This window comes from Sminthopsis crassicaudata, chromosome 3 (genome assembly GCF_048593235.1).
Source record: "Sminthopsis crassicaudata isolate SCR6 chromosome 3, ASM4859323v1, whole genome shotgun sequence".
NCBI classification, from domain to species: domain Eukaryota; kingdom Metazoa; phylum Chordata; class Mammalia; order Dasyuromorphia; family Dasyuridae; genus Sminthopsis; species Sminthopsis crassicaudata.
In genome coordinates this window covers 478,750,533-478,778,226 of record NC_133619.1, presented here as the reverse complement: position 1 = coordinate 478,778,226, position 27,694 = coordinate 478,750,533, and the positions used below count along the sequence as shown (strand labels likewise).

Here is a 27,694-nt window from a genome sequence, read left to right as displayed (position 1 = left end):
AGTAATGTTTTAGAAAATAAAGCATCAATAAAACATTTCAAAATAAAGAAATAAACACCAGCATGTGTTCTACACACTCCTGGACATCCTCTAGAAAAAGGAAATACAAAAAATTTCACAATCATAATTTAATAGTCAAATTATTGCTCTAATTCTGAGATAAGAGAAAGCTTGTTTTACTATCCCAGCAGGCAGGAGCTATTTAAGTGACTAGATAATGGAACTCATTGATTCTATCACTTATATTCTTCCTGATTCTACAGCCATGTTGCCTTTGTAAAGTGTCTGGGCTGAGGATAAAGAAGCTGACTCTTCATTACTGGACTTGTTGTTCTTACTACTGTCACTGTGACAGATGGGAGCCCCATGTTTTCTGCTGCCCTTTACTCTGGAAGGAGAGTCACAGGAGGCAAATTACCAAGAATCTGCCCCTAGGAAAAAATCATCTGGATTTCTCTGTGCTGAATCACTTGTGCCTGGAAATCAAACACTGGTCACCTCCCGAACTCCCCATTTATCCTGTTGCTGTTAACTAGTTTAACATTCTCTTATCGCATGCTCATGTAGGCAGAATTAAGTGGAATTAGCTGAAAATTATAGAAAATTCACTTACCTTTAAAGGAAGCTGTTTGGTCATGGTAGCTGCAGAGTGAGTGCTGCATTAGGCCCCAAATGAATAGCACTGCCTGGAGATGAATCAATTTGCCCTGGATTTATTGCCCATCGTTATTTGCCCGGTTTCCCTTTATGTGTTAGCTACTGTGATTGTAAATGGCCTGATCAGCTTTACATAGTCCAAATTGAAGACAGATTACATCCCCAGGCTAAATCACTTTGTTTCAAAAGAAGATAATCATTGTAAGCACGATAATAAAATAATCTTCTGTTGACTCTTTATAAGTCCTTATTCACTTAAAGAAAGAAGAGAAAAGAAGTAGCTTGCAAGGAATAATTTCAGGGTGTATTAAGGTGCCAAAGGCATATATTTGAATTTCGGGCAGCACAGGATAGAATACTGGGCTTGAATGTTCAACTTGAAGTCAAGAAGACTAGGGTTTAAATATTGATGTTGACAAGTACTAGTTATGAGATATCAGGCAAGTAATTTTTCTGAGCCTCAGTTTCTTGATTTATAAAATGAGAAATTAATACCACCTTCTCATGATGGTTGTGTGGATCAAATTAGATTTTATATGTACATATACACATGTATATATATATATATATATATATATATATATATGTTTGTATACATATACACATATATCAACACTAAAAGCACTATATAAATATCAGATGCTATTACTTTTGTTGTGGTGGTTGTTTATTTTTGATTCTATCTTATCAGTATGTATTTGAGAAGCATTCTGGAGCACTGGGTCAAGAAACAGAAGATGTCAGTTCCTGTTCCATCATATCTAAATTTTTCAAACCATAGGTCATTTTCTTTTGATAAACCTCAGTTTCTTCACTTGTAAAATGCATATTTTACATAATAATTAGCAATACTGCTTCCTCTCTACAGATAAATCATAATGAAGTGTAAATGCAATACTGTACGCAAAAATTTATTGTCAGTACTTTATAAATTGAGATAAAATTTATAAAATTCTTTGAAAACTTTAAACACTATATAAACACTCACTATTATTATTATTATATGTATATATTATATGTATTATATGTAATATATATTATTATATATACTATATAAATGCAAGGAGGTATTATATATTTCAAGAGTGCACACACATATGTTATATGTTCTATGAGTATCTACATGCTTATTTCACCATTATGTAGATGCTAACATGTTTATATGCTCTATATATGTAGGTGGGAATGTGTGGGTACACATTAAAATGTCTGAAAATGAACTAAAAGTGAGAAATAAACATGTTTATACAGAGTAATTCTCTCTATTCCCCCCAGCACTTTTAAGATATGTTTCAAGAAAAATTACATCACCAGGGGAAAATGAATCATGGTAATAATACCGTTAGTTAATGATTCTGCCTTCCAGAGAACATATATATTTCTTTTTTTTTTTTTAATTATATATTTTTATTATATATATATATTTTTATAATATTATCCCTTGTATTCATTTTTCCAAATTATCCCCCCTCCCTCTATTCCCTCCCCCCGATGACAGGCAATCCCATACATTTTACATGTGTTACAATATAGTCTAGGTACAATACATGTGTGTGAATATCATTTTCTTGTTGCACAATAAACATTAGAATCCGAAGGTACATGCAACCTGGGCAGACAGATATTAGTGCTAACAATTTACATTCACTTCCCAGTGTTACTTCTCTGGGTGTAGTTATTTCTGTCCATCATTGATCAACTGGAAGTGAGTTGGCTCTTCTTTATGTTGAAGATTTCCACTTCCATCAGAATACATCCTCATACAGTATTGTTGTTGAAGTGTACAGTGATCTTCTGGTTCTGCTCATTTCACTCAGCATCAGTTGATTTAAGTCTCTCCAGGCCTCTCTGTATTCCTCCTGCTGGTCATTTCTTACAGAGCAATAATATTCCATAACCTTCATATACCACAATTTACCCAACCATTCTCCAACTGATGGACATCCATTCATATTCCAGTTTCTAGCTACAACAAAAAGAGCTGCCACAAACATTTTGGCACATATATGTCTCTTTCCGCTCTTTAGTATTTCTTTGGGATATAATCCCAGTAGTAGCGCTGCTGGGTCAAAGGGTATGCACAGTTTGATAACTTTTTGGGCATAATTCCAGATTGCTCTCCAGAATGGCTGGATTCTTTCCCAACTCCACCAGCAATGTATCAGTGTCCCAGTTTTCCCACAGCCCCTCCAACATTCATCGTTATTTGTTCCTATCATCTTAGCCAATCTGATAGGTGTGTAGTGGTATCTCAGAGTGGTCTTAATTTGCATTTCTCTGATCAGTAGTGATTTGGAACACTCTTTCATGTGAGTGGATATAGTTTCAATTTCTTCCTCTGAGAATTGTCTGTTCATATCCCTTGACCATTTATCAATTGGAGAATGGTTCGGTTTCTTATAAATTAGGGTCAGTTCTCTATATATTTTGGAAATGAGACCTTTGTCAGAACCTTTTTTTTTAAAATATTTTCCCAATTTGTTACTTCCCTTCTAATCTTGTTTGCATTAGTATTATTTGTACAGAAACTTTTTAGTTTGATGTAGTCAAAATCTTCTATTTTGTGATCAATAATGATCTGTAGTTCTCCTCTGGTCAAGAGAACATATATATTTCAAACATATAAATGTAAGGAATTTCTTCCATGCTCCTCTGAAATCCTGCCCTTCCCTTGCCCACAGTGAAAAGCTTACACTTGAGTTAAGGCATGAATTATTATTAGGTCAAACATAGTCATTATCAAACAGATTCACTAGATATTTATTACAGGAATTTTGTGTAATTAGCATTTGGTGAGGGGGGGTAAGTTGGTAAAAGTAAACTAAACTGGGCTTAAGTGACTTACTCAGGGTCACACAGGTCTGAGGCTGAATTTGAATTCAAATCCTCCTGACTTCAGGGTCGGTGCTCTATCCACTGTGCCATCTAGCTCCCCCTCACATCCTTTTCAATGGAATCTACATTAAAATCATTTTTTTAAAAGTTACTATCTTGTCATTATAAATTTATCTATCTATATAAAATCATTGCTTTTTGTAATTGAATAAATATTACGATGTAAGATTTTCTTCTATAGTTTCACCAAAAGCTTCTATGGGACAAGAAATAGCATTCCTTATTCTGGTCCCCCATGGGTTTTTAATGCTTCCACTAATTAGCTTATAATCATATGATATTTTACAATTTATTTTGCATACATTATTTCATTTGCTTCACCCAAAATCCCTGTGAAATATGCAATACACCTCTTCTAGTTATTCCTGCTCTAAAGATGAAGAACCATTTTCAGAGAGCTGAAATAACTGACCCAAAATAACACAACTTGGTAAGGATCAGAACTGGAAGTTAATTGCATTCTGACTCAAATGCAGAGTTGCACCAAACTAATTGAGAAGCACAAAAAAGAAGTAACATGGTCCTAGACATCTGAAAGAAAATCCACTCCCTCCACAACTGTTGTGAAAAGTCAGAATGGTCCCTTGTCCCACCCAAGTCTCAGACTCATTTCTTCCATCACTTTTCCATAAATCCACATGGGGTTTCTGTCAACAAGTTCACAAGTTTCCTGTTCTCCAAATTGGAGTAAGTCAAGACTATTTTCAATCACTTCTAGGCATTTGGCATTGTTCTGGTACAAATTCTGACCTTTCAAAATAGCAGAGTCTAATTCAATGCAACAATATTTATTATATGCCTATATTATATAGAAGGTGCTGTAGTAGATGTTAAGGATAGAAATGGAGACATGTAAGTGGCTATCTAATATATAAAGATGACTCAGCTTTAAGTATAACATGGATAGATATTTGATCTGAGATTAGGCTTAGTCTTCTCCAAAAGAGATTGTGATTTCTACCTTTAGGGGAGGAGGAAGGCTATGGCTGGGTGCTTGCTCCTTCCTTTATCAACCTCCAAGAAGGTACTGGGCTGGAATTATATCTATCCATGACTCTTCAAATATCTGTAGTCTAATAGTTTAACACTTTTGGGGGACCAAGGATGATGTGATTTTCCTGCATTATTCTCAAGGGGAAGGTAATAGTTTACTTTTACCAACTTACCCCCCCTCACCAAATGCTAATTACACAACATTCCTGTAATAAATATCTAGTGAATCTGTTTATCAAAATAAGTAGTACTTAGAAATCAGGAAAGCTAGAAAGATTGGAATAGATCAGAGAATACACGGATTATATGTGTTCTTTGACAGTGCAAAATTAGACCTTACATCAAAATACCAAAGAGAATTAGTTCTCTAAGGGGATGGCTACTTTTAGCAGTATCTAGATTGCAAGTTTCTAAAATCAATGAACAAGTTAGGAAATCTAGGCACTCCCATTAGCCATTCAAAAGTTCACACTTTTCTTTCTTGACCACCCATCTGGAAATACTTCAATTACGTAAAAAAAAATCTTTTCTTTACTATCATAGTACTTTGTGTTTCAACTTAGTATTCTCTCAGCCAGTCAGAAGTTCTATTTCCATCTTTGCATGTAGTATCTTGGTCTTAGGAATATCCCTTCTTCAGGCCTACTCTGATCAGGGTTACATAATAATGAAAATTACATAATCTGCAAACTCAAGAAGCTTACATACAATTTATTGGTGGAATTACATATATGGAGATAAATCAACAATATAAAGTATAATGGGACAAAAAAGGACATAAGCAGAACCTTGAAGAAAGGAAAAAAAACTATAAATAGAGATGAGAAGATAATTCTTTCTAGGAAAGAGAGATAGCTTATAGAATTCATGGAGGTAGGAGAAAGTTTGAAATTAGAGGAAAAACTAGAAAATCAGTTTGGGATGGGAGAATTTGTAAAGAGCAATAATTTGAAAGGCAGCTAGGTAATATAGTGGGTAGAATGTTGAATTCAGAGTCAGGAATTCTACTTCAGACACTTAGAATCTATATGACCCTGGGCAAGTCACAATTTCTCTCAGCCTCAGTTTTTTCCTCTGTAAAGTAAGGACAACAATAGCACTTATTTTGAAGGGTTGTTGTGAAAATCAAATGAGATATTTGTATAAAGTATAAAGTACTTTGCTAATCTTAAAGCACCATATAAGTACTTATTATTATTATTATTATTATTATTATTATTGAAATGATGTTGGAAATTAGATTGAGGTCACATTTTTGGCAGATGTTTCTGTACCAATTAATTGTAATCACCTTATTAATGTGGTATTACAGTGGTTTATACAATACCCCCCTTTTAAACCTGCAGAGGAACCATACACTGCTTTTTTAGGCAACTCTTCCTTCCTCATTCTCCTCTGCAATGGATTTATGGTTGGCCTGACCCAAAGTGTGGTCAGCTTTCCCTTTACATAGAGGAATCTAAGAAGCACTCTCCAAAGAATCCTGGATAAGAGTAAACCTCAAATATTTCCTCCAAGTATCTTTTGGGACTATGCAACTATGCTCTCAGAAGTAGTATCTTCATCTTTCTCACCCCAGAGGATCCCTCAACTTCTGCATCCCCTTCTTCTAACTGGTGGGCCCTTCCAGAATCTCCATCTTAAGGAAGTGCCAAAGCTAATCCTGCACCCCACCTTCCTCCTTCAATCTGGCTCTGCTCCTAGTTCTAAAGACTTTTCCCCAAAATCCTTCTCAGCTTCCTTTAATGTATTGCTCCCCCCCCCATCACTTTGAGAACAGGGACTGATTGTCTATTTTATTACTTATATGTGTATTTGTGGCACATAACACCGAGCCTAGAGCACAATAAATATTTATTAACTTTATTTGATTGGCATCTCGTTGGCACTAAGTGGTGCTGAATATTTAAGAAGTGCCCCATGAGCTCATTTGGTTAGCAATTCACACAGCTCAAAAGGGGTTTGCTAAAAATCACAAAGTGAATTCCCCCTATACAAAGATACAAATATATTTTCTCGATTCTGTGTAACTCAATTTTACTTGATTACAAACATTTTCTATGCCCCAAAGCTCTGGTTGAATTATGAATACAACTAACAATCACAGTCCATGTTTTGGTTTATAAGGTTCTTTGTTTACAACAACCTTGTTAAGGAACCAAATAGAAGCAGCTCCATAGATAAAAAATTACACTCAGACAGGTTAAGACATACAATCAATAAGGAGATGAAACAAGACTCAAACTCAGGTCTCCTAACACATAATGCACAATTCTCTCTATTGAGATCCCTTGCTATGAAATTATAAAGAATAATAGTAATTTCAACTAACTAAAATTCTGACAACCTCCTTCAATGAGCCCCAATTTCTATTTCCAATCTCATTTTGTCAAGACAACTCTCATGTTTTTTCCCAAAACCGAATCCCTCCTCCCAACTTTCTATTTCTATTCTAGATACTTTCTAGTAATCCAGATCCTTAACCTAGAAGTCACCCTCAATGTTTCTCTCTCCTTCAACCCATATATTTAGTCAATTAATCAATTAACATTTATTAAGTGACTGCTCTGTGCCAGGCAATAGGGATACAGAGATAAAAATGAACACTTCTTTTTCTCAAAGAGCTTAATTCTATTAGGGGAAAGAAACTACATGCTTGTGTGTCTAGGCATAGGACAGTGTATACAAAATAAATACAGGGAGGTAATTTGAGAGAGAAGGAACTAGCAACTGAAAAAAATCAGAAAGGTTTCACATAGAAGGTGGAATTGAACTATTTGGAAGAAACTAGAGATCATATAAGGCAGGGATAGGGAGGAAATAATTCCAGGCATAGGGAATAGCTTGTACAAAGTCTCCAAGATGGAAAATAGAGTGGCATCTGAAAGCAACAGCAAAAAGACCAGTTTGGATGGACTGGAGAGTCTACGGTAAATAAAAATCACTCCTTGAAGGAGTGATCAAAGCCAGGTCATAAATAGCTTTAAATGTCAAATAGACCTGTATCTTTTTTATCTTAATGCAATTTGTGGAACAGGAAGGTGACATGGTCAGGCCTGTAATTAGGAATATCACTTGAAAATGTGTACAGAAGATAGATTCAAAGGGAAGGAGGAGAGGGGAGGAAAGATTTGATTTAAGAAGATCAATGAGAAAGCTATTGTAATAATTCAAGCAAGACAGCAATAAGTTCCTAAGTCTTTTCAAATTGACTTCCTAAATATCTCTTTCTCTTCATTCATATGATTTCTAGTTCTCACTTTATCTCCTCTTGCACAAACTATGGCTATAACCTGTTACTTTAACTCCCTGCTCCCAGTATCCATACTTTGCAATCATTCTTCACACAGCTGCCAAATTGACATTACTAAAATAAGATCTAACCATAGCACTCCTCTACACAGAAATATTCAGTAGCTCCAACTTGTCTGAAGGATAAAATAAAAGATATGTCCTCCATTTTGTGATTATCACATACCTTTCTTATATTCCTATATGCTCTCTCTCTCCTTCCCTTTCTCTCTTTCTCTCTCTCTCTGTCTGTCTCCTTTTCTGTCTGTCTCTTCTCTCTGTCTCTCTCTGTCTCTGTCTCTCTGTCTCTCTGTCTCTGTCTCTCTCTCTCTCTCTCTGTCTCTCTGTCTCTGTCTCTCTGTCTCTCTGTCTCTTTCTCCCTCTCTCTCTGTCTCTCTGTCTCTCTCTCTGTCTCTTTCTGTCTCTGTCTGCCTCTGTCTCTCTGTCTCTGTCTCTCTGGTCTGTCTCTGTCTGTCTCTGTCTGTCTCTCTCTCTCTCTCTCTCTCTTCTCTCTCTCTCTCTCTGTCCTCTCTGTCTGTCTCTGTCTCTCTGTCTCTCTGTCTCTTTCTCCCTCTCTCTCTGTCTCTCTGTCTCTCTCTCTGTCTCTGTCTCTTTCTGTCTCTGTCTGCCTCTGTCTGCCTCTGTCTCTGTCTCTGTCTCTGTCTCTCTCTCTCTCTCTCTCTCTCTCTCTCTCTCTCTCTCTCTCTCTCTCTCTGTCTCTCTCTCTCTCTCTCTCTCTCTCTCTCTCTCTCTCTCTCTCTGTCTCTCTCTCTCTCTCTCTCTCTCTCTCTCTCTCTCTCTCTCTCTCTCTCTCTCTCTCTCTCTCATTCTGTCTCACTTCTGCCTCCTAGAATTCTGAGATTCCTTTAAAGAACAGCACAATTAAAATTCCTATGCTACACCTTTTCTGATCTTCCCCCATCCACCAACTTTGGTTGGTTCTCTCTCCTTTTTGAAATTGCTTCGCATAACTTTGTAAATCTTTCATATTACCTTATTTGTGTTCATATTATATACTCCAGTAGAATGTAAGTTTCTTGAGACCAGAGTGTTGGGGGACAGGGGGAATTGCCAACAACTATATGTCAGTATCTGGAATAGAACTGAATTCAAATGAATTCAAAATTACTTACAAATATATGCTTGCTGTCACAGTGATTATGGCCCAATTATCCCCATTCAATAGATAGGATAGATAAGGCATTTCCAGTCTCTAGAACTGAAACCCCCTAAACACAGACAAAATAGCACTATTAAACTAAGGATTCCTTTATCCAAATCTATGGTCTATTTACAATTATCCATGTATTTTTCTTCAAACCAATCAATTCCTTAACAATAGATTACACATGTAAAGGATGTGATGAGGAAAACTCTTCTCCTCTCCTCCCCCTTTCCTCCCCCTTCCCTCCCCCGCCCCAGCCCAATCTCCCATGAAGTGGGTATATGTTTTTTGCCCTGTGCTGAAAGGTAAAGACTTTACTGGAATGATGCAGGAAGAGAACAAAGGAAATGGCACAAATCAGCTGAGAACAGGGAGGGGAGAAAGTGATAAATTTGAATAGGAGAAATACAGCAAATTAGCTTGACCTAAGGTCAAAAGGGAAATGGCACACATTGTGCCAAAAGACCCTGCACTACATTTGGGAATCTTCGTGGAGTTTGCTACGAGGAAAACTTTGAAAGATTGGATTAATGTTAGAACAAGATTGGGTCGATTCATCAATTCCAAGACAACATTAAAAAAAAAAAATGTTATTCATTTATTTAATATTTTCCCCCAGTTATATTCAAAACAATATTTTTACATTTTCTTTTAAGATTTTAAGATTTGAGTTCTAGGTTCTCTCCCTTATATCCACTCATAATTAATAAATCATACGTAAAATTATACAAGACATTTCCATAAAAGTCAAGAACAACATAGTTTAAACAAGATAAGGGTATTAAGCAAAAATTGGTACTTTTAATTTTTTTGCTTCTCTTCATTCTTATTCCCTCCTCTTAGTAGTAAACAAAATCATTTTATGTATTACTAAATCCACTAGAACCCAGCTTCTTAAACAATAGGTTGCAACTCCATGTGGAATCTCATACCTGAATGTGGGGGATCACAAAATTATGATTTATCAGTAAATATTTGATTCATATACCTACATACCCAGGGTCACATAAAAATTTCTCTAGTGAAATGAGATGACAAGTGGAAAAACTTAAGAAGCCCAGAACCAAAAGATAAAAAGGAAGACAGGCTATTTCCCAGAGACTATATTCTAGAGAGCCAGTCCCGAGTCTCTAACTATGGCAGGAGTTGACATTTTCCAGGGATGAATTGGAGTATGAGTGGTTTCTTTCATCATTTTCTCACCCTCAACTCCAGTGTTTCCATCCCTCATTTTGACACCTCAGAATCTCATTCCACAGCAGCTATTGTTGTTTATCTTGTTCTTGAAGAAGACCATGACATCAGGGAGTGTGATGCTATGGCATTTAAGTGAGTTCCATAAAAGAGCTCTAGGGATGATAAAGAACTTGACCAGGGTGAACTGTGAATTACCAAAGTAAAATGCAGGATTAAGCTAATTATCTGAATAATTGCGATTTAAAAAAAAAAAAAAATTCAACTGGGGTAGCTAGTTGGTGCAACCAAGAATTAAAGTCAGGAGGATCTGAATTCAAATCTAGCCTCAGACATTTACTAACTGTGTAACCCCTGAGCAATTCTCTTAATATGGGGAGAGAGAGAGAGAGAGAGAGAGAGAGAGAGAGAGAGAGAGAGAGAGAGAGAGAGAGAGAGAGAGAGAGAGAGAGAGAGAGAGACTAGAAAGAGACAGAAAGAGAGAAAGTAAGAGATAAAGGGAGATAAAGAAAAAGAGAGAGGGAGGGAAAGAAAGAAAGACAGAGAAGGAGGGAGGGAGGAAGGAAGGAAGGAAGGAAAGGAGAGAGGGAGGGAAGACGGGAGGGGGAAAGGAAGGAAGGGAAGGAGGGATGGAGAGAGGAAGTAAAGAGAAAAGAAAAGAAAAATAAGTTCAATTAAACTATGCAGAAAATTGAGACAAATATATGCAGACATATTGATCTGGGAATCAAAAATTTGCATGAAAATCTTGATTCTGCTATTTACAATGTGGGAGACCAGAATTTCCTTATCTATAAAATGAGGTATATAGACTAAATGATATTGAAAGTTCTTCCCAACTCTAATCTTATGAAGTAACTAGAAATCAGTTGTTTGAATAATCTGGAAAACTGACTCCATTCTTCATTTCATTTTCTAGTATTGTCTATCCCTGTGAGTCAGTGGAAAATGTAAGGTTAGAATACCAAGGTCTTTGCTCCTGCCTGAAAACTGTGTCCCTTTCAAAGCTGAGTTTCAGACTCTTCACTTTCATGCACAAAGTAGGAAGAAGGAAGCATAGTGGGAAACAAAAGAGGAATGATCACAAGAATCTAAAATCAAATCCTGAATATATTAGGAAAGAATCTCTATCGTTGCTAAATAGCTCTAATTTATGAAAAATATTGGGCTCTTCAAAATACATCGTCCTAAATTCCATTAAAATATATTGTTCTTTTTTCTTTTATTTTATTAAAGCTTTTTAATTTTGAAAATATGCATAATTTTCAACATTCATTCTTTTTTTTTCTTTCTTAATTCTTTTTTTATCATAGCTTTTTATATACAAAACATAGGCATGGGTAATTTTTCAACATTGACCCTTGCCCTAGATGGCAGGTAGTCCCATACTTGTTAAATATGTTAAAGACAATATATGTAAACATATTTATACAATTATCTTATTGCACAAGAAAGGTTGGATTTAGAAAGAAGGTAAAAATAACCTGAGAAGAAAAAACAAAAATGCGAGCAAACAATAACAGAAAGAGTGGAAATGTTATGTTGTAGTCCATACTCATTTCCTAGTGTTCTTTCTTTAGGTGTAGCTGGTTTTGTTCATTACAGATCATTGAAACTGATTTGGATCCTCTCATTTCAACATTCACTCTTGCAAAACTTTGTGTTCCAAATAATTCAATATATGTTAAACATCTGCAGTTCTTCTATACATATTTCCACAATTATCATGCTGCACAAGAAAAATCAAATTAAAAAGGAAAAAATGAGAAACAAAACAAAATGCAGGCCAATAACAACAACAAAGTGAAAATGCTATGTTGTGATCCATAGTCAGTTCCTACAGTGCTCTCTCTGGGTGTAGATAGCTCTCTTCATGACAAGATCATTGGAATTGGCATCAGTCATCTCATCATTGAAGAGAGCTAAGTCCATCAGAATTGGTCATCCTATAGTCTTGTTGTTGCCATGTACAATAATCTCCTGGTTCTGCTCATTTCACTCAGCATCAGTTCATGTAAAGTCTCTCCAGGACTCTCTGAACTCATCCTGCTGGTCATTTCTTACAGAAAAATAATATTCCATAACATTCACATACCATAACTTTTTTTTATTGAAAACAAAATCACTTTATTATAAAAAAATTTTGACAGTATATATGCATGAGTAATTTTTTATAGCATTATCCCTTGTAATCATTTCTCCAAATTATCCCCTCCCTCCCTCTACTCCCTCCCCTGGATGACAGGCAATACCATACATTTTACATGTGTTACAATATAACCTAGATACAATATATGTGTGTAAATACCATTTTCTTGTTGCACATTAAGTATTAGATTCCAAAGGTATAAGTAACCTGGGTAGATAGACAGTAGTGCTAACAATTTACATTCACTTCCCAGTGTTCCTTCTCTGGGTGTAGTTGTTTCTGTCCATCATTGATCAACTGGAAGTGAGTTGGATCTTCTTTATGTTGAAGATATCCACTTCCATCAGAATATATCTTCATACAACATTGAAGTGTACAACGATCTTCTGGTTCTATTCATTTCACTCAGCATCAGTTGATGTAAGTCTTTCCAAACCTCTCTGTATTCATCCTACTGGTCATTTCTTACAGAGCAATAATATTCCATAACCTTCATATACCATAATTTACCCAACCATTCTCCAACTGATGGACATCCATTCATCTTCCAGTTTCTAGCCACTACGAAAAGAGCTGCCACAAACATTTTGGCACATACAGGTCCCTTTCCCCTCTTCAGCATTTCTTTAGGATATTAGCCCAATAGCAGCACTGCTGGATCAAAGGGTATGCACAGTTTGATAATTTTTGGGGCATAGTTCCAGATTGCTCTCCAGAATGGTTGGATTCTTTCACAACTCCACCAACAACCTATTAGTGTCCCAGTTTTCCCACATCCCCTCCAACATTCATCATTATTTGTTCCTGTCATCTTAGCCAATCTGACAGGTGTGTAGTGATATCTCAGAGTTGTCTTAATTTGCATTTCTCTGATCAGTAGTGATTTGGAACACTCTTTCATATGAGTGGATATAGTTTCAATTTCATCATCTGAGAATTATCTGTTCATATCCTTTGACCATTTATCAATTGGAGAATATACCATAACTTCTTAAGCTATTCTCTAACTGATGGGCATCCACTCAGTTTCCAGTTTCTTGCCACTACGAAAAGGGCTGCCACAAACATTTTTGCACATGTGGGTCCCTTTCTCTCCTTTAAGATCTCTTTGGGATACAGACCCAGTAGAGACAACTGTGCTAAGTTCTTATCTTGACTCATCATAATGATCTGGAAGTGACCCTCTGGCTATTACAACAATCTGAAAAGTCTGGTAGAGCTGATTAAACTGACAAGATCTTAGGGATAACCTAATGATAAACTCTCTCCCTCCCTTCCTTCCCCCCCCCCCTGTCTCTGTCTCTCTCTGTCTTTGTCTGTCTCTGTCTGTATCTGTGTTTCTCTCTCTCTCTCTCTCTCTCTCTCTCTCTCTCTCTCTCTCTCTCTCTCTCTCTCTCTCTCTCTCTCTCTCTCTCTCTCTCTCTTTTCCTCTCCCCTACCCCCCATCTCTCTGTCCTCTCGTCTTCTCTCTCTTTCTCTCTTTCCCTCCTTCCCTCCTTCCTTTTCTCTGTCTCTGTGTATCTGTGTGTGTGATTCAGAGAGTAGCATAGTAGCTAAAACTAAAAGTCACCCCGGAGATTGGTCAATAGGTGATTTTTCTTCAACAAGCAAGGCAGACATGCCCACTGAGGCATGGAGGTAAGAATATCCAAACTTAGGTATTCACACTGAAGTCTGAAAGGCCTGAGTTTTAACAAAGACTTATTTATATCCCACCCCCAAAAATAGGAGGAATACATAAATAATAAAAAAGAATAATAACAACAAAGGAATATCACAAAACTGTAAGAAATGAGATTAAAAAAAAACTAAAGCCTAAAATGAACCAAGGCCTCAAAAAAAAAAAGGGGGGGGGCTTACAGAGGAAAGTAAAAAAAATTTTTCCTATATTTGGAACTAGAAATGAGAGTCAAAAAGGTGTAGTGGTTAGAGAAACTAATATCTACAATAGGAAGGCATGTTCATGATCTAGTCCTTCTCTCCACTGAAATAAGAAAGGGATATACTTACATTTTTGAAGTGGTATAATATTAGCATTAGTATAATATTCCTATGTTCTTATATTTTCAACCTTAGACAAATTTCTCTATCCTCATTTCCCTCAGTTTTCATATCTTTGAATCTCATATTCCTAAGACAGTGTCTGGCATATAGAAAAGGTTTAATATGTATTTGTTGACCTAAATAGACTCTTTAAGATTCCTTTCACCTCTAAATCTTATTTAAATATTATGAATCTCTAAAGGTTGCAAAAACATTTATTAAGTAAAATCAGGCGCAGCTCTTTTACTGTGAGATAAATTTAATTTTTTTGAATTTGTAAAAATTAATCATATTAAAACCCCATTAGAGAGGTATTCTAGTGCCACTCTGAGCAATATGAATGACTTGGCTTGTGCTGCTCCACTCAGAATCCATCAGTGGAAACCCAAATTTCTCTATTCCAAAATCACATCTCTTGACAAAGGAAGAAAAGGGGAGAGAACAGGTGAGGAGCTGAAAAATCAGTGAAGTCTATCAGTAATTCCTGCTAATAAAATACTTTTTCACTATCCACACTGTAATTGGTTTACAGCCCTTTTTGTTTATTTATCCATAAGAGCTTCTGTTAAATGGCTTGGGAAGAGAATTGGCTAATGGCTTAGCATTGAGTCAAATGTTCATCGTTCTCCTAAGAAGGGAGAGAGGCCAGGGGAGGGGGCAGGAACATGCTCCCTGTCTCCTAGCGGAAACCCATTTCAACTATAATGGACCAGGAGATTTTATGATATCATAGAACCATAAGTTTTAAGAAAACGTAAAAATATTTTCTGCTCAGAGGATTTTCTAGATTGATTCTTGGGTATCTGGCTCATAGAAAGGCTTTGCTAAGAGGGTCTGTTGTCTTCCCAACTTAAAATTTGCTCTTTGGAATCTCCCTCCCCCACCTTTCACACACCTTGGCCCAATTCTCCTCTCTCTAGCAGGTATTATAATATCTTAACAGTGGGAAAGGAAGAACATGCCCTTAATTGAAATGCCTTCAGCTTTTTTAACCCCTGGTGTTTGCACAACCTCTATGTGTCATGTTTCTGACTGGGAGACAGAGCAACCTTGGAGCTGGTTTTTGCTGAGTTCCTTCTTTATGCAGAGGGCCAAGCAAGAAATATTAAATGGAAGTAAATGAAGCATTTAAATGGAGGCCAATTTACAGAAATGTGTAATTAGAGGAGAAGTGCAAAGTAAATATGAAGTGTGTGTGAGAGGAAAAGAGAGAGGGAGAGGGAGACAGGCTGAGGGAGGAAGGGTGGGAGATAGGCAGGCAGGAAGGGAGGAAGGGAGGGAGGGAGAACCTGTAATCGGGTGGCTGAGTGAGTGAGTGAGCACAGGTAGGAAAATGATCTTTGTCCTTTTCAGTAGCTCTCCGCCTCCCCATAGCCTTGTCACCAAGTCAACCAGCACCAACTTAGAGCAGATTATCTCCAAGGGTCAATACATTTCAGCCAAGCTGCTGAGAAGTCTCCCAAACTACCCCTTCAATAATCAATGTGGTCACTCCCCGGTCACTCTATTGATAGCATTGTGGTCTTCTACAGCTAATACCAAACAATGGCCTTATTGACTCCCTGGGAAAAAGAGATTAAAAGTGTTGGAGGGGGGCAAATCTTTACCTCCTTTCACTATCTCTGCCAGGAGATTGCCACAGATGGCCTTTTTCCCTGAGGAATACATCGAAAGTTACACACGTACACACTTAAAGTCTGCCTAATTTATATGCCTTTACAGGTTTTTGGCCAGGTAGAAAGCTCTTTAGAACAGTCCACTCTGCCATTGACTACATGGGTGACTGAGAAATATCTTTAACTCTCTGAGCCTCAATTTCTTCACTTTATAGATTCTACCAATGGAATAGGGAGTAGTGGGTGGGTTGTACTATAGCAGGTATACTTAACTTTAGATCTCCAGTAGTCTGGTAAAGCCTATGACTCCATTTTAGAATAATACTTTTAAATGCCCCAAATAAAATCCACCAGATTGCAAAGGAAACAAATTACACTGCAAAAAAGATATGATTTTTTTTCCCATTCAAGTTCATGGATCCCCTGAAATTTATCCACAGATCTCAAGTTTAGAACTTTTGGATTAGATGGTCCCTAACTGTCTTTGAGCACTAGCATTCTTTCATTCTACTTTACATGAACAGTGCAATTTTCAAGCATTTTAAGGCCTTTTCTTACTCCCTTCCCTAATCTGAAATGAAACATAATCGAGAATCCTGAGACTTCTTAAGGGAATATAAATTTTAAAAGAGAAAGTTTTCTGTAGGACTTTTAAAGCACGAAATAAAATCTGGCAGCCTCAGAATACAAAGCGTCTACTTAATATCTAATCCATTTAGTACACATATTTCTATGAATTGGTTTGTACAGAATGAACATACGCCATTTAGGAGCACCCAACAAAGTTTCCTTCCTTCTCTTTAAGCTTACTATTACAGAGTTGTTATTGTTGTAATGTTTAATCGGTCAGTCAACAAATATTCAATAAACCTACTAAATCTCTGGCGCTAAATTAAGCCCTGTAAATACAAAGAAACTTAGAAACCTGAAAAAGCTCAATACACAAGCTTCCAGAAAATGTGTTTGGGAAGCTTGAAGGGTTACACCCTACTTTTTCTTCTATCTAGTTGTAGGACTCAACCATAGAGGAACAATTACTCTGGGATGACGCTGTAGATTTCTCTTTCCCTTATTAAGCAGGTGTACATTTCAAGATATGTTCCACAAAAGAGTCTGGACAATAAATAATAACCTCAAAGGATTCTATGCACTAACTCTGAGACTATGTAAATTTTTTTGGGGGGAGCACTTTCTCTCAGATTGGGAAAACGAGCAATTTTATTATTTTAAGTATATGCAGACATTTTAGTCTTTGTGCTCAGTTGTCATATTTTGGATCTTTTTACGAACTTGCATGCAAAATTGCCTAAGAAGTGCTAACAAAAGTGGTAGTTAGTCATTGAGTCAATACGTAAAAGTTTACCCATTGCCTGCTCACCGGTTGGGTTCAAAGAAGTTGAGTTTTAACCGGTGTTTTGTGTTATTTTGTTTTTCACCAGTGCTCCTCTGATGGAAACCGAAGTTTGAGTTGACCAAAAGACAGCTCAGGTCCCCAAAAAGCAAAATGACTGTTTTCCACAAACACAACATGTCTGAAACTGACATTTTGCACGCCAACGAGACCTGAACGAGCATCGAATTCAGAAAGAGGTACTCTTCTCATTCACTAAAACTATCTGGGGTCTTTGTTTGCCTATTTCAGTAACTGGAAACGACGACTTTTACTGAAAGGTGTTCATATTGTTTACATGGAGTTTAATAAAAGCTAAAATCATTGTATGACTTTTGCGAAACGTTTTCTTCATCCTATGGAAGATGATGTGAATATTGGTGTTCCGTCTTACAGGTGAAAAAACTGGGGCTCAGAGAGGGTAAAGGACTTGTAAGTTTCGAAGCTGGTCCTAGAATCCATCGGGCCTGACTCTCAGACGGGCTCTCTCTCTTTCAGTCACGCACAACATTCCACGCCAAGCTGCTTTAGGAGTATGTGAATGCGCACGTACAAGCAATGCGGTTTGTTTGTTTGCTCTGTCCTTTGCACGGACAAGAGGACTGGGTGAAAAAAAAGAGGCAACCTGAGGACGTACAGATAAGGCACCCATAATGAAGAAGTTTGGGCGACAGATTGAGGGGGAGGAAGGTGGAAAACGAAACAAACTCGAGGAAGCTGGGGATTTCAGTTACCTGGAATATCCTTTTTAAGGGAGTTGGCTGGTCCAATGAGGACCCTAGGCGGGGCCACGTGGGTTGCTGCGGAGCCTATGGAACCGAGGCGCTGAGCATTGAGTCTCGGTCACCTCTCTGGGTTCTGGTGAAAACCTCACGAAGCTGTCAAAGTGAGCTGGACAAGTGCGAGGAGCCGAAGGGCTGTGGGCGGGGGATAGTAGCTAAGTGACATAGGGGAACTGCGGGACTAATACTCGACGTAGAACTCCCTTGCATCGCCTGGTCCCTTTCCAGTCATGAATGCCGAGGAGCAGTACTACGCTGCCACCCAGCTCTACAAAGAATCGTGCGTGTTTCAGAGGTGCCAGGTGCAGGATTACAGCCCCAGCCCCCCGGCGTGTCTTTACATGGGGCGTCAGCAGCCGCAACCCCCTTACCCAGGGACCCTAAGCGCCCTGGAGCAGGGCAGCCCTCCGGATATTTCCCCTTATGAAGTGCCCCCGATCACAGAGGACCCAGGGGTCTCCCATCTCCATCTCCACCATCCCTCTCAGCTTCCTCACCCGCACCAGCAAACTATCCCCTTCGCAGATGGGACTGAATCCGCGACTCTGGAGGAGCCCAGCAGAATTCAACTGCCTTTCCCATGGATGAAATCGACCAAGTCTCATGCATGGAAAGGGCAATGGACCGGTAAGCTTAGTTGTTTTTGTTTCACGTTCCCCTTCTTGTCCACTTTACTTGATTCCTTTCCATCAGAATTTAGTTCAACCACTTCATAACCCCGTCGGTTTGCATTTAGTCTACACCTCCATCGCCTCTTTCTTGCACGACATCCCCTCTGGATCTTGGCGGAAAAACTATATGACGTCTTTGCGCATTTCCTGTTTAAAGGGGAAAAAAATTTTGAACCTCCTAAACAAAAACAAAACATCCACCTAGCTCACCCCCATTTATCATCTGATCTCCCCATTTACTGTCAGATGTTTTTCTCCAGATAGCAAGCACGTAATGGACTTAGAAGTCAGCGTGATTCCCTTACGTGCCTGCCCATATCTGGAGAAAAGAGGCCCAAAGCCACAGGCCAGGTGCAGTGCAAGAATGCAGGGCCCTACCAGGTAGTGGCCCACACAGCCCTAATCAAACAACAGTAGCAGACAATAACACAGATTGGTGATAACTAAGTTAATGCTGAGATGCACAGTGGTAATTAGTAACACACTCACGTATTGATTGTAGGTGACACGTCAGGCCTTACACCATTATGCCTGCTTTAGAATTTTCTGGTTTAGACTACTTCACTAGGGAAGGGAGAATTTTACGCATGACTAATGGTTATTCCAGCAATGGGACCGGGAAAAGAAAAACAACATTCAAGGATGAAAAAGGAAGCTGGAAGGGGTGTCCAGAGTCAGGGAAAAGAAATAGGAACTGGGCACAGTGTTCTTCTCCCTGCATTTTGTCCTATTCCAGAAAAGTCAGAGAATGGTACTGGAAGCAGCTTGGAAGATCATTTATGTCTAGGAGCTTTTTTTGTTCTGAGATCCTAAGATTAATAAAGCCTTACCATACTTGCTTCTCAATAGACAGTTTGAGAGTATTGTTGAGATAGAGCAGTGAGATTCTATCACTGTGGGAGGGGGGTGTCAAGAAGCCTGTACTCACCCCTTTGCAAGGTTCCTGGAACAACAAAATTGGTGCCAGGGTCAAGATCTCCTTCACTGAAAATTAAGAAGGAACCAGTGGTGGGGTGGCAAGTAACCTAGCTATCCCCCAAAGGGACGAGGCTTCTGGGCAGGGCTGTATGAGCCCTGGATCATTCCGTTCCTCACTCTTGCCCACTCCACCCCTCCCCCGTCCCCTGAGAAGCCCAGGTTGAGAGTTCAGCTGCCGCACAGCCAGTCTCTGTCTCAGTAGCTGCACAATGTTATCGCATCTGGACTGGTGCACTTCTGGTCACACCTGCACTGCAAATATTTCATTAATCCTTTCTTTCAAATAGACAGTTGAGAGAAGGGGGGACAGTCTCTCTACTGAGCTCATAGAGAAATCACTGGCTCCTTTCACCCAGGCTTGGCGTGGTGGCCTGGCCTGAGAGAGGGAAGGCTGAGTGGGAAAAGTAGGATTTCAATAGAAGCGGGATACTGGCATTTGGGATACCACATATTTAGGGATTTTTTCTTTTATTTTTGCTACAGGGCCTGGAGGAAGAGTCAAGCTAGAAAGAAATGCAGCTAGGATTAGCCCTAAAATGAAATGAAGGTTTAGGGTTTTATTGTCATTTTTTCTAGTGGGAATGTTCTAAGAAAAGTTGTCCCAGTTTCTTGAAAGTGATGTACAGAGTTCTTCTACTTCGAAGAAAGACTTCAGATCTCATGGGTTGGAAGATGGAAAGTTTTTCTTGGGAATGAAAGGAGGCTGTGAATTCCAAGCCCTCCCCTCTAATTGTGGACAAGTAAATCCTCAGGGGAACCTTCCAGTCAGACCCAATCTACACTTCCACTCCAATCCCCCAATCCTGCTCCTTTCCATTATGCACTCAGGCTGGGGTGGGGGGGTGAAGATGTTCAGAAACTTAAAACCATGGGACCCTGCCTTGTTACTGTCCTGGAATAATTATTCCTCCTATGAAGGGAAACAGTAGGGTAAAGATGATTTTGAAGTGAAGTTTGGAATCAGGGGCAAGGGCAAAGTCAAAGTAAAAAAAAAAAAAAAAATCCCTCAGATAGAGGACAATTTCTCCTGGACCATGGGAGACACTAAGAAGGAATAAAGGAGCAAGGAGAAACCAGTAGGATAAAAAGGATAAATCTTTCAATCAGAGATGGATCCGGTCCTTTCATCTGAGTTCCCTCCTAATCGAATTTCCTGCCAGTGATCTTGACATAAAATCTTACTCGAGATAAAATAAATCAGTAAATTTCCACTTGGAACCAGAGTCACAGGAAGAATAGACCACCATGTAGGGACTCTCCTTCCTTGCCTCTTTTTCTCTTTTTCTCCTCCCCCCTTTCTCTCTCAAGTTACATGCAGGGAGTTGGCCTTAGGCCTTATCCTCTTGGAATGTCTGAAGAATAAGAAATCTATGAGCTTAGAAAATGGCTAGAGTGTGATGGAAGTGGGGAGTCTGAAGAAGTAGAGGATAACCAGATGATAGTGTTCAAAAATTGTCTCCTGGCTTCTAGGCAGCAATGGACTCCAACCTACCTCTATTATATCATAGTATTAAAGTTTCATAGCCAGAGCTTCTAGAAAACTTAGAGACCAGTCATGTTCATCATTCCAAATGGCCATGACAAGTAGAAATTATTGACAATAAAGATGATTAGCCATGCTTACATTACAGAACCTATATTGCTTATTGATGTCCCCTAGGATCCTTTCCTATAGCATCTCCTGAGTTCTGGGTTCCCTGCAATGAGCCAGGAGAACAGAAGTTTTGCTTGCTGCTTTTGAATTTGTGTAAACAGAGAATATTAATAACCCAGTCAAAATGAGAGCTGGAGAGTAGGAGTAACTTGCAGAGAGCCTTTAAAACAAAATTAACCACAATAGTTTTTGACTGCCATTTTGTGGCAGTGGAGCTCAAAACTCTGCTGGTGCCGTCAAGTTTAACGGTGAAGTGGGTCACAGAAATACCGAAGCTCATAAAAGTAAGCTAAGTATTTCTGCATTGGATATCATTTTGGAGGAGGGGGTGCTCACACACAGACTAACAGGCCTTCTCTTATATATAGTCTTGGAAAGGATCATGGCATCTCCAGATTCTCGTAACAATGAAATGTGGATTTGATTTGAATTATGTCTTCCACTAAGGAGGTAGGGAAGTTTTTTTGTGGAAGGGGGAGTGTGAGAGGGAAAGTAGAGGGGAGGGATAGTTTTACTTCTGCTCTGGGCCTGAGTCTGCTTCCAAGTTGTGAGACTTTTGGAAATCAAACCTCATTAAAAGCAAGGCATCTTCCCTTCCCCAAGTTCCTGCATTGTTGTTGTTGTTGTTGTTGTTGTGTGTTTTTTCTGGATGTAGGATGGGGAAATTGTTATTCAGTTTTTCTTTAGACTTTTTTTTTTTTTTTACACTTCCTATTCCCTCTTTCGTTTAGAGCTTAATCAGGGTTTTTCTGATTAGTAAAACTAAACTGACTCCCTCTCTTTCAATACTAATTCCCTGAACATTTCCCAAGGTCTCCTAGTTCAGTTCAAAGGAAAAAACTTGAATGGAAGTAAGCCAAATCCCCACGGGGTAAAACCCATTTCCTCTCTTGAACCTTTTAATGGAGAATTTCGCCCTCATGCTAAAAGAATAGTTTATTATTTAATTCGATAGTAAGAAAAATCCCACCCGAGCTACTGAGACACCATTCCCCTAAACTACATGAGAAATATAACTTTCGCCCTAATCGGTGACCACTTCTGGGGACGCTGATGCTTGATAGAAGTTAGACAGCAGTCCTTTCAGCTTCCTCCTTCAGCCCATCCCTTCAGACCTCAGAGGAACCAGGAAAGAGATGAGGCCTGGCTCTCAACGTCTACACTTTCTCTGTGGCGGTTTCCCAGTCTCGGCTCAAGGGAGCTGAATTTGGTTGGGTTTGGAAGCTGTTATTCTATAGGACGCCATCCATTGCTGCACAATTCTACGGGATATAAATAAGCCTAACCCTAGAACTTCGAGTGTAGTCAATCAGTTGGTTGGACTGTTATTGAAAACTGTGTAGATAGAAGATGCATGAACCTAGTAATCCCAAAAGATGAGTGGGTTAATGGGTAGAAAACCTGTCTCCAAAATCAGAAAGCCTAGCATTCAAGTCCGACCTGGCACACTCTCAGCCGGGGTGAGTCTGAGGGAATAAATCATTTAGATTCTCAATGCTTCCAGGCAACCATCTCTTTTCGGGATTATAAACGGAAAGTTTCAAGTCTGCATTCCCTCACCGGGAACTCGTTAAGTCAGTGAAATCACATTGTCCAAAAAAAAAAAAAACAAAAAAAAAACAAAAAAAAAAAAAAAAAGACCAAACCAAAAACGACAGAATTGACAGGAATAACCTTTTTTCCCCTCTTATACAAAATAGGATTAGAAATGTCTGTAGCACCCAGGGATTTTGTGAAGTTACATAGTAGGGAAAATTCTTTGCAAACTTAAAAGATAGACATATAACTTAGTAGTAACTATAATTAGCGGTAGCTGTGATGGGAAAGTGAAATAACGAAACCCACCACATACCAGACGGTTGCAGTTTAAATCTGTGTTGATGGTGTGGGTCGGCTGTAAGGGCTAAAAGAGAATGTCACTAACGTGAGTTCGTCCGGTCTCTGACAGGCGGCTCCTATGTGGTGGAGCCGGAGGAGAACAAGCGCACGCGGACTGCCTATACGAGGGCGCAGCTGCTAGAGCTGGAGAAGGAATTCCTCTTTAACAAGTACATCTCTCGCCCGCGCCGAGTAGAACTGGCCGTCATGCTGAACTTGACCGAACGGCACATCAAGATCTGGTTCCAGAACCGCCGGATGAAGTGGAAAAAAGAAGAGGACAAGAAGCGAGGTGGGGTAACAGGGGCAGGAACCGGGGCTGGCGGCAAGGAGCCGGAGCAGGACTGCGTAGTGTCCTCTGGGGAGGGGGCCAAAGAAGAGCTACTACAACAACCTTCGGGGGTGACCGTGCAGTCCATTTCCCCTGCCGCTGCCTCAGCCCGGGAAGGGAGAATGCCTCCCAGCCTTAGCATCTCTCCCCAGCCCCAGCCCCAGTGCCCGAGCGCCCAGGCCGCACGGCCGCAGGAATCTCGGTGAAAGTTTGGGCGCACTTCAAAACCCTCTAGAAAGGAGGATATCAGGACTAGCGAGCCCCGGGTGTCTATTTGCTGGGGGCTGGAGTCAGGAAATAGTGCCACACCCCACCCTCCACAGCGGAACTCAGCCACTGAGTCGAAAGGAGAGAGACCGCGCAGCCTTGTGTTCGCAAACTTTTGCGCACAAACATCCGGAGAAAGAGAAAAAGAAATTGAAATTTTTTTTATTTAAAATTTTTAGATTCTTTTTCTGAAACTGCCTTGAAGTGACTGGAGCAATGTGGTTTTGCTTTGAGTCACAAGCCTGGCAGATGCCTCTGAAACTTCTTAACAGGATGCCCCGAGCCAAGCTCCGGGGAGTCTGCTAGGACCGTATCCCTAAGAGCAGACTCTTCGCAATAAAAGTAAATTAAATTAAACTGTGATCTGCCACATTTATGGGCCGATGTTTGCTACTGCCCACGCACAGGGCTGCAGGAAGGGGAGGTGAGGGAATCGGAAAATCGGCATGTCCCTAATAACTATATTATTCATCTTAAAATCTTTGCTGTCCAAAATATGATTGCTTAGACCTAGAATGAATCATTTTCATAGATGATTGTTTCTAGTTTAGCACCAGTGGAAAGCTGTGGCCGACGTCGTTTTTAACGCAGTTGGTGTATCAGGTTATAGAAAAAGTGTTGCATTTGAAGTTTAAAAACAAACTTATTTGAGCAATCTCAAAAATTGTCACCCAATGATCATCCCTTTTCCTGAGGATGAAGAAATTACGGAATATGAGGGAGAAAGTGCTGTAAAAGGAGGGGAAGTGGACAGAAGATTCTTCTGTATCTATTCTTCATTCTCTCCTGCCTTCTGCTCTCAAACATAGAGCACGTCAGCAGAGGAAAAGACAGGAGTGGGCAATTGGGAGGCTCCTAAGCAAACACCCCTTGAACAAGATTAAGTTGAATCTTTATCTTTAATGATTTCTAGTTATACCCCAAAGCAGAGCATTGGAGGGCAGAGCATTGGAGGAATCCCTGATGAAGATAAACCTGGATTTTTCTTGAGTTCATGAAAAATTTTAAGTGTGTCACTAAGGGGAGCTGTGAATATCTGCTGGAGATGGAAGCTCGGTATTTGCATTGACAGACATACATACACATTTATACATATATAATGTTTATATACATAATATATACATATATAGTGTGTATACACACACACACACACACATATATATATACATATATATATATATATATATAAAGTTTCAGCATCTTTATGTTATTTTGCTGTGGATTAGCAGGAAGAGAAGAACAAATTTGTGTTATATTTTCATAGGGAACTTTAGTCACCAAACTCCCTCAATCACCTCAAATCAGAATCTGCTCTGCTGCTAAGAATCTTAATATCAAGGAAAGGTTAAAGTTACCTGGAGTCATCCAGCTAAGAATCAGAAGCTAGACTTGAATCCAGCTCTTTCTGCCTCCTAGTCCAGATCTCTCATCAGCTGTCATTCTGCCTCTTTTTTTTTTTTTTAAAGAAATAATTTAGTAGTACTTTATGAAAGGCTCTATATGATTTTGGGTTCATTCAGTGGTGCCAGACACACACGACACAGGTAATGTTTCTGAAAAACATTCAATAAAACATTTTTAATGTAGAAATGAAATTCTGCTCCCCTCTCATCTTTAAAGAGATTTAGCTTATCAAAGCAGTCTTAAAGAGCAGTTTAATTTTGTTAGGGAAAAATATAAAGTCATCTAAGAGATGGAGAATTAGCAGCTGTTTTTTTTTTATTTAAATTTTATAATAGGTACTTTTTTGATTTGGATTGGGTTTGTGAGGATTCATTATAGGTTACTTTCCCATACACCCCTGGAATACTGAATAATCAGGGTAAAGGTAGTAAAGGAGGGGATAGGAAAATAAAGGAAAATAATTGGTATGGAATTTAACATTGCCTGCTGGCTAACCCACAAAATAGATAATCCATGGATGAACAGTGAAGAGGTAAGTATATGATGACACAATGAAACCTATCTGGAAATTGAAACCCATTTTTGTAGAGAATTGTCTTCCCACTTAATAGACTAACCCCAAAATGAATCGGCCTACTAAGGCTATCTTTAAACAGTAAAAACAAAGAAAAAGTTCCCATACTCTCTTTAAGGTCCTTCCAAAAAAAAAAAAAAATGTTAAAGTCTCCAGATTTCAAGAATAATCTAAATCTCCGGTCTGGTTGCTAACAGATTTGGATTAGAATACACTTGAAGACTTCTAGGACCCTCACTCTTTATCTTGCCTCTTATCTTTAGAAGAATACCATCGGGGTTCAAAGATATAGAGCTGGAAAAGACCTCGGCGAGTTATTTAGTCGAACCCCCTAATTTTATGTAATGTGGAAACTGAGACCCAGTGAAATCAAGTGAATGGTACAAGGTCACATTGGCAGCAATATGGGTGGAATTTAAACCCAGATCCTTTCTCTTTGCAGACCCAGGGCTAATAGTTAGACTAAAACAATTGTGTATCTCCCGCCCCAGGGCTCTGGTTATCTGACTACGGGGTAAGAGAGAGAGCACCAAGAACAAAGGGAATTCACAGCTAGTAAGAGCAGTGATAGAAAACTGGCTTCAGGACCTCGGAGTCTCTTCCTCTGCCTTTCTTCGGTGCTTTCATTTAGACAGCGAATAACATGCGACTCTGGGATGCTGGGATCACAGCCCTTCAGTCATACAGATTCTGAGGCCAAAGTTGTGAATTATCAGTATTTTAGCCCTACAGAAGTGGTCCTCTACCATTGTCTCGAGTTCCTCCTCTTCTCTTCCTTTTCCCAAGTGGCGGGTGGACGTAGCCAGTACCCGAACTGGTAACTGAGGGATGCCAGCGTCTTCAAAGGAATGAGCTAGCCCCCAAGACTCGGGGATGCTCTGGTTAAATCTTCCTCTTCAGCTTCCCTGGGTTAATCCCGATAACCTGAGGCGGTTCTTTCCCCTAGATGTTAAGTAGGCTTTTGCCCTGGAAAGAACAGAAAGAGGAGGTGAGGATTCAGAAGAAAATTTTTCCAGCACCCATAATTTCTCAGCTCTGGTTTAGGGGCGTCCGAGAACCGCAAGATCCTTGCGAGTCCCGAGACAGCCACGAGTCTAGATCCAGAGCATTCCGGTAGAACTCTTAATTCCTTCGCTCCGCACTGCATAGAGGAACCGGATTAGATGAACTCCCCACGGGAGAACTAAAGCGCACTCGAGGAAGGAATGACAGTGAGTGGGAAGATAGAATGCAGGGGTCCACGATAGCTAGGTCAGCACCACTTTCCTTTCTAGAGCGTCTAAAAAGAATTTTGAATCTTGTCATCCCGATAATGTCCCAAAGACCTCCCCAGATTCCTTTTTATAAAAAAGGAAAAGGACTTCTGACCGTCGCTGTGGAACCCCGAAATCAGCTTTTCCCAATGGCTCCAAGCCGGAGTGTGGGAATTAAGGGAGAGGAGGGAAGAGAGGGGACAGAGACTGAAGAGCAAGAAAGCACCTAAATCTATGACAACGTTAAGGAATGGAAATGGGATGGGGGGAAAATATGTTCCAATTGTTGACTCCTCGAATCCAAAACGAATCCGGCTTTCCCCCCTGAGGCTGGAGAAAGCCTTTCTGATAACCCTAGTCTGTGTATCAAAGGCAAGGTGATTTCGCTTTTGCCGTAAAATCCTTCAGGGAAGCAGACTGGAACTTGGTCTTTGATAAAGGTATCAAATACAAAATACAATTACCAGCAGCTGAGTGACTTGTGTCAGAAGCGAGTTAGGACTTTTAGC

General features: G+C 39.4%; 1 protein-coding gene across 1 annotated transcript; it reads left to right on the top strand.

Annotated features, from left to right (window-relative positions):
- Positions 1 to 18,292: 18,292 nt before the first annotated feature.
- PDX1 (pancreatic and duodenal homeobox 1) lies at positions 18,293 to 24,228 on the top strand. Its single transcript, XM_074297441.1, has 2 exons — positions 18,293 to 18,802; positions 23,427 to 24,228. The coding sequence occupies exons 1-2, from the start codon at positions 18,406 to 18,408 to the stop codon at positions 23,891 to 23,893; spliced, it is 864 nt and encodes a 287-aa protein (XP_074153542.1). The 5' UTR covers positions 18,293 to 18,405; the 3' UTR covers positions 23,894 to 24,228.
- The last annotated feature ends 3,466 nt before the right edge of the window (positions 24,229 to 27,694 follow it).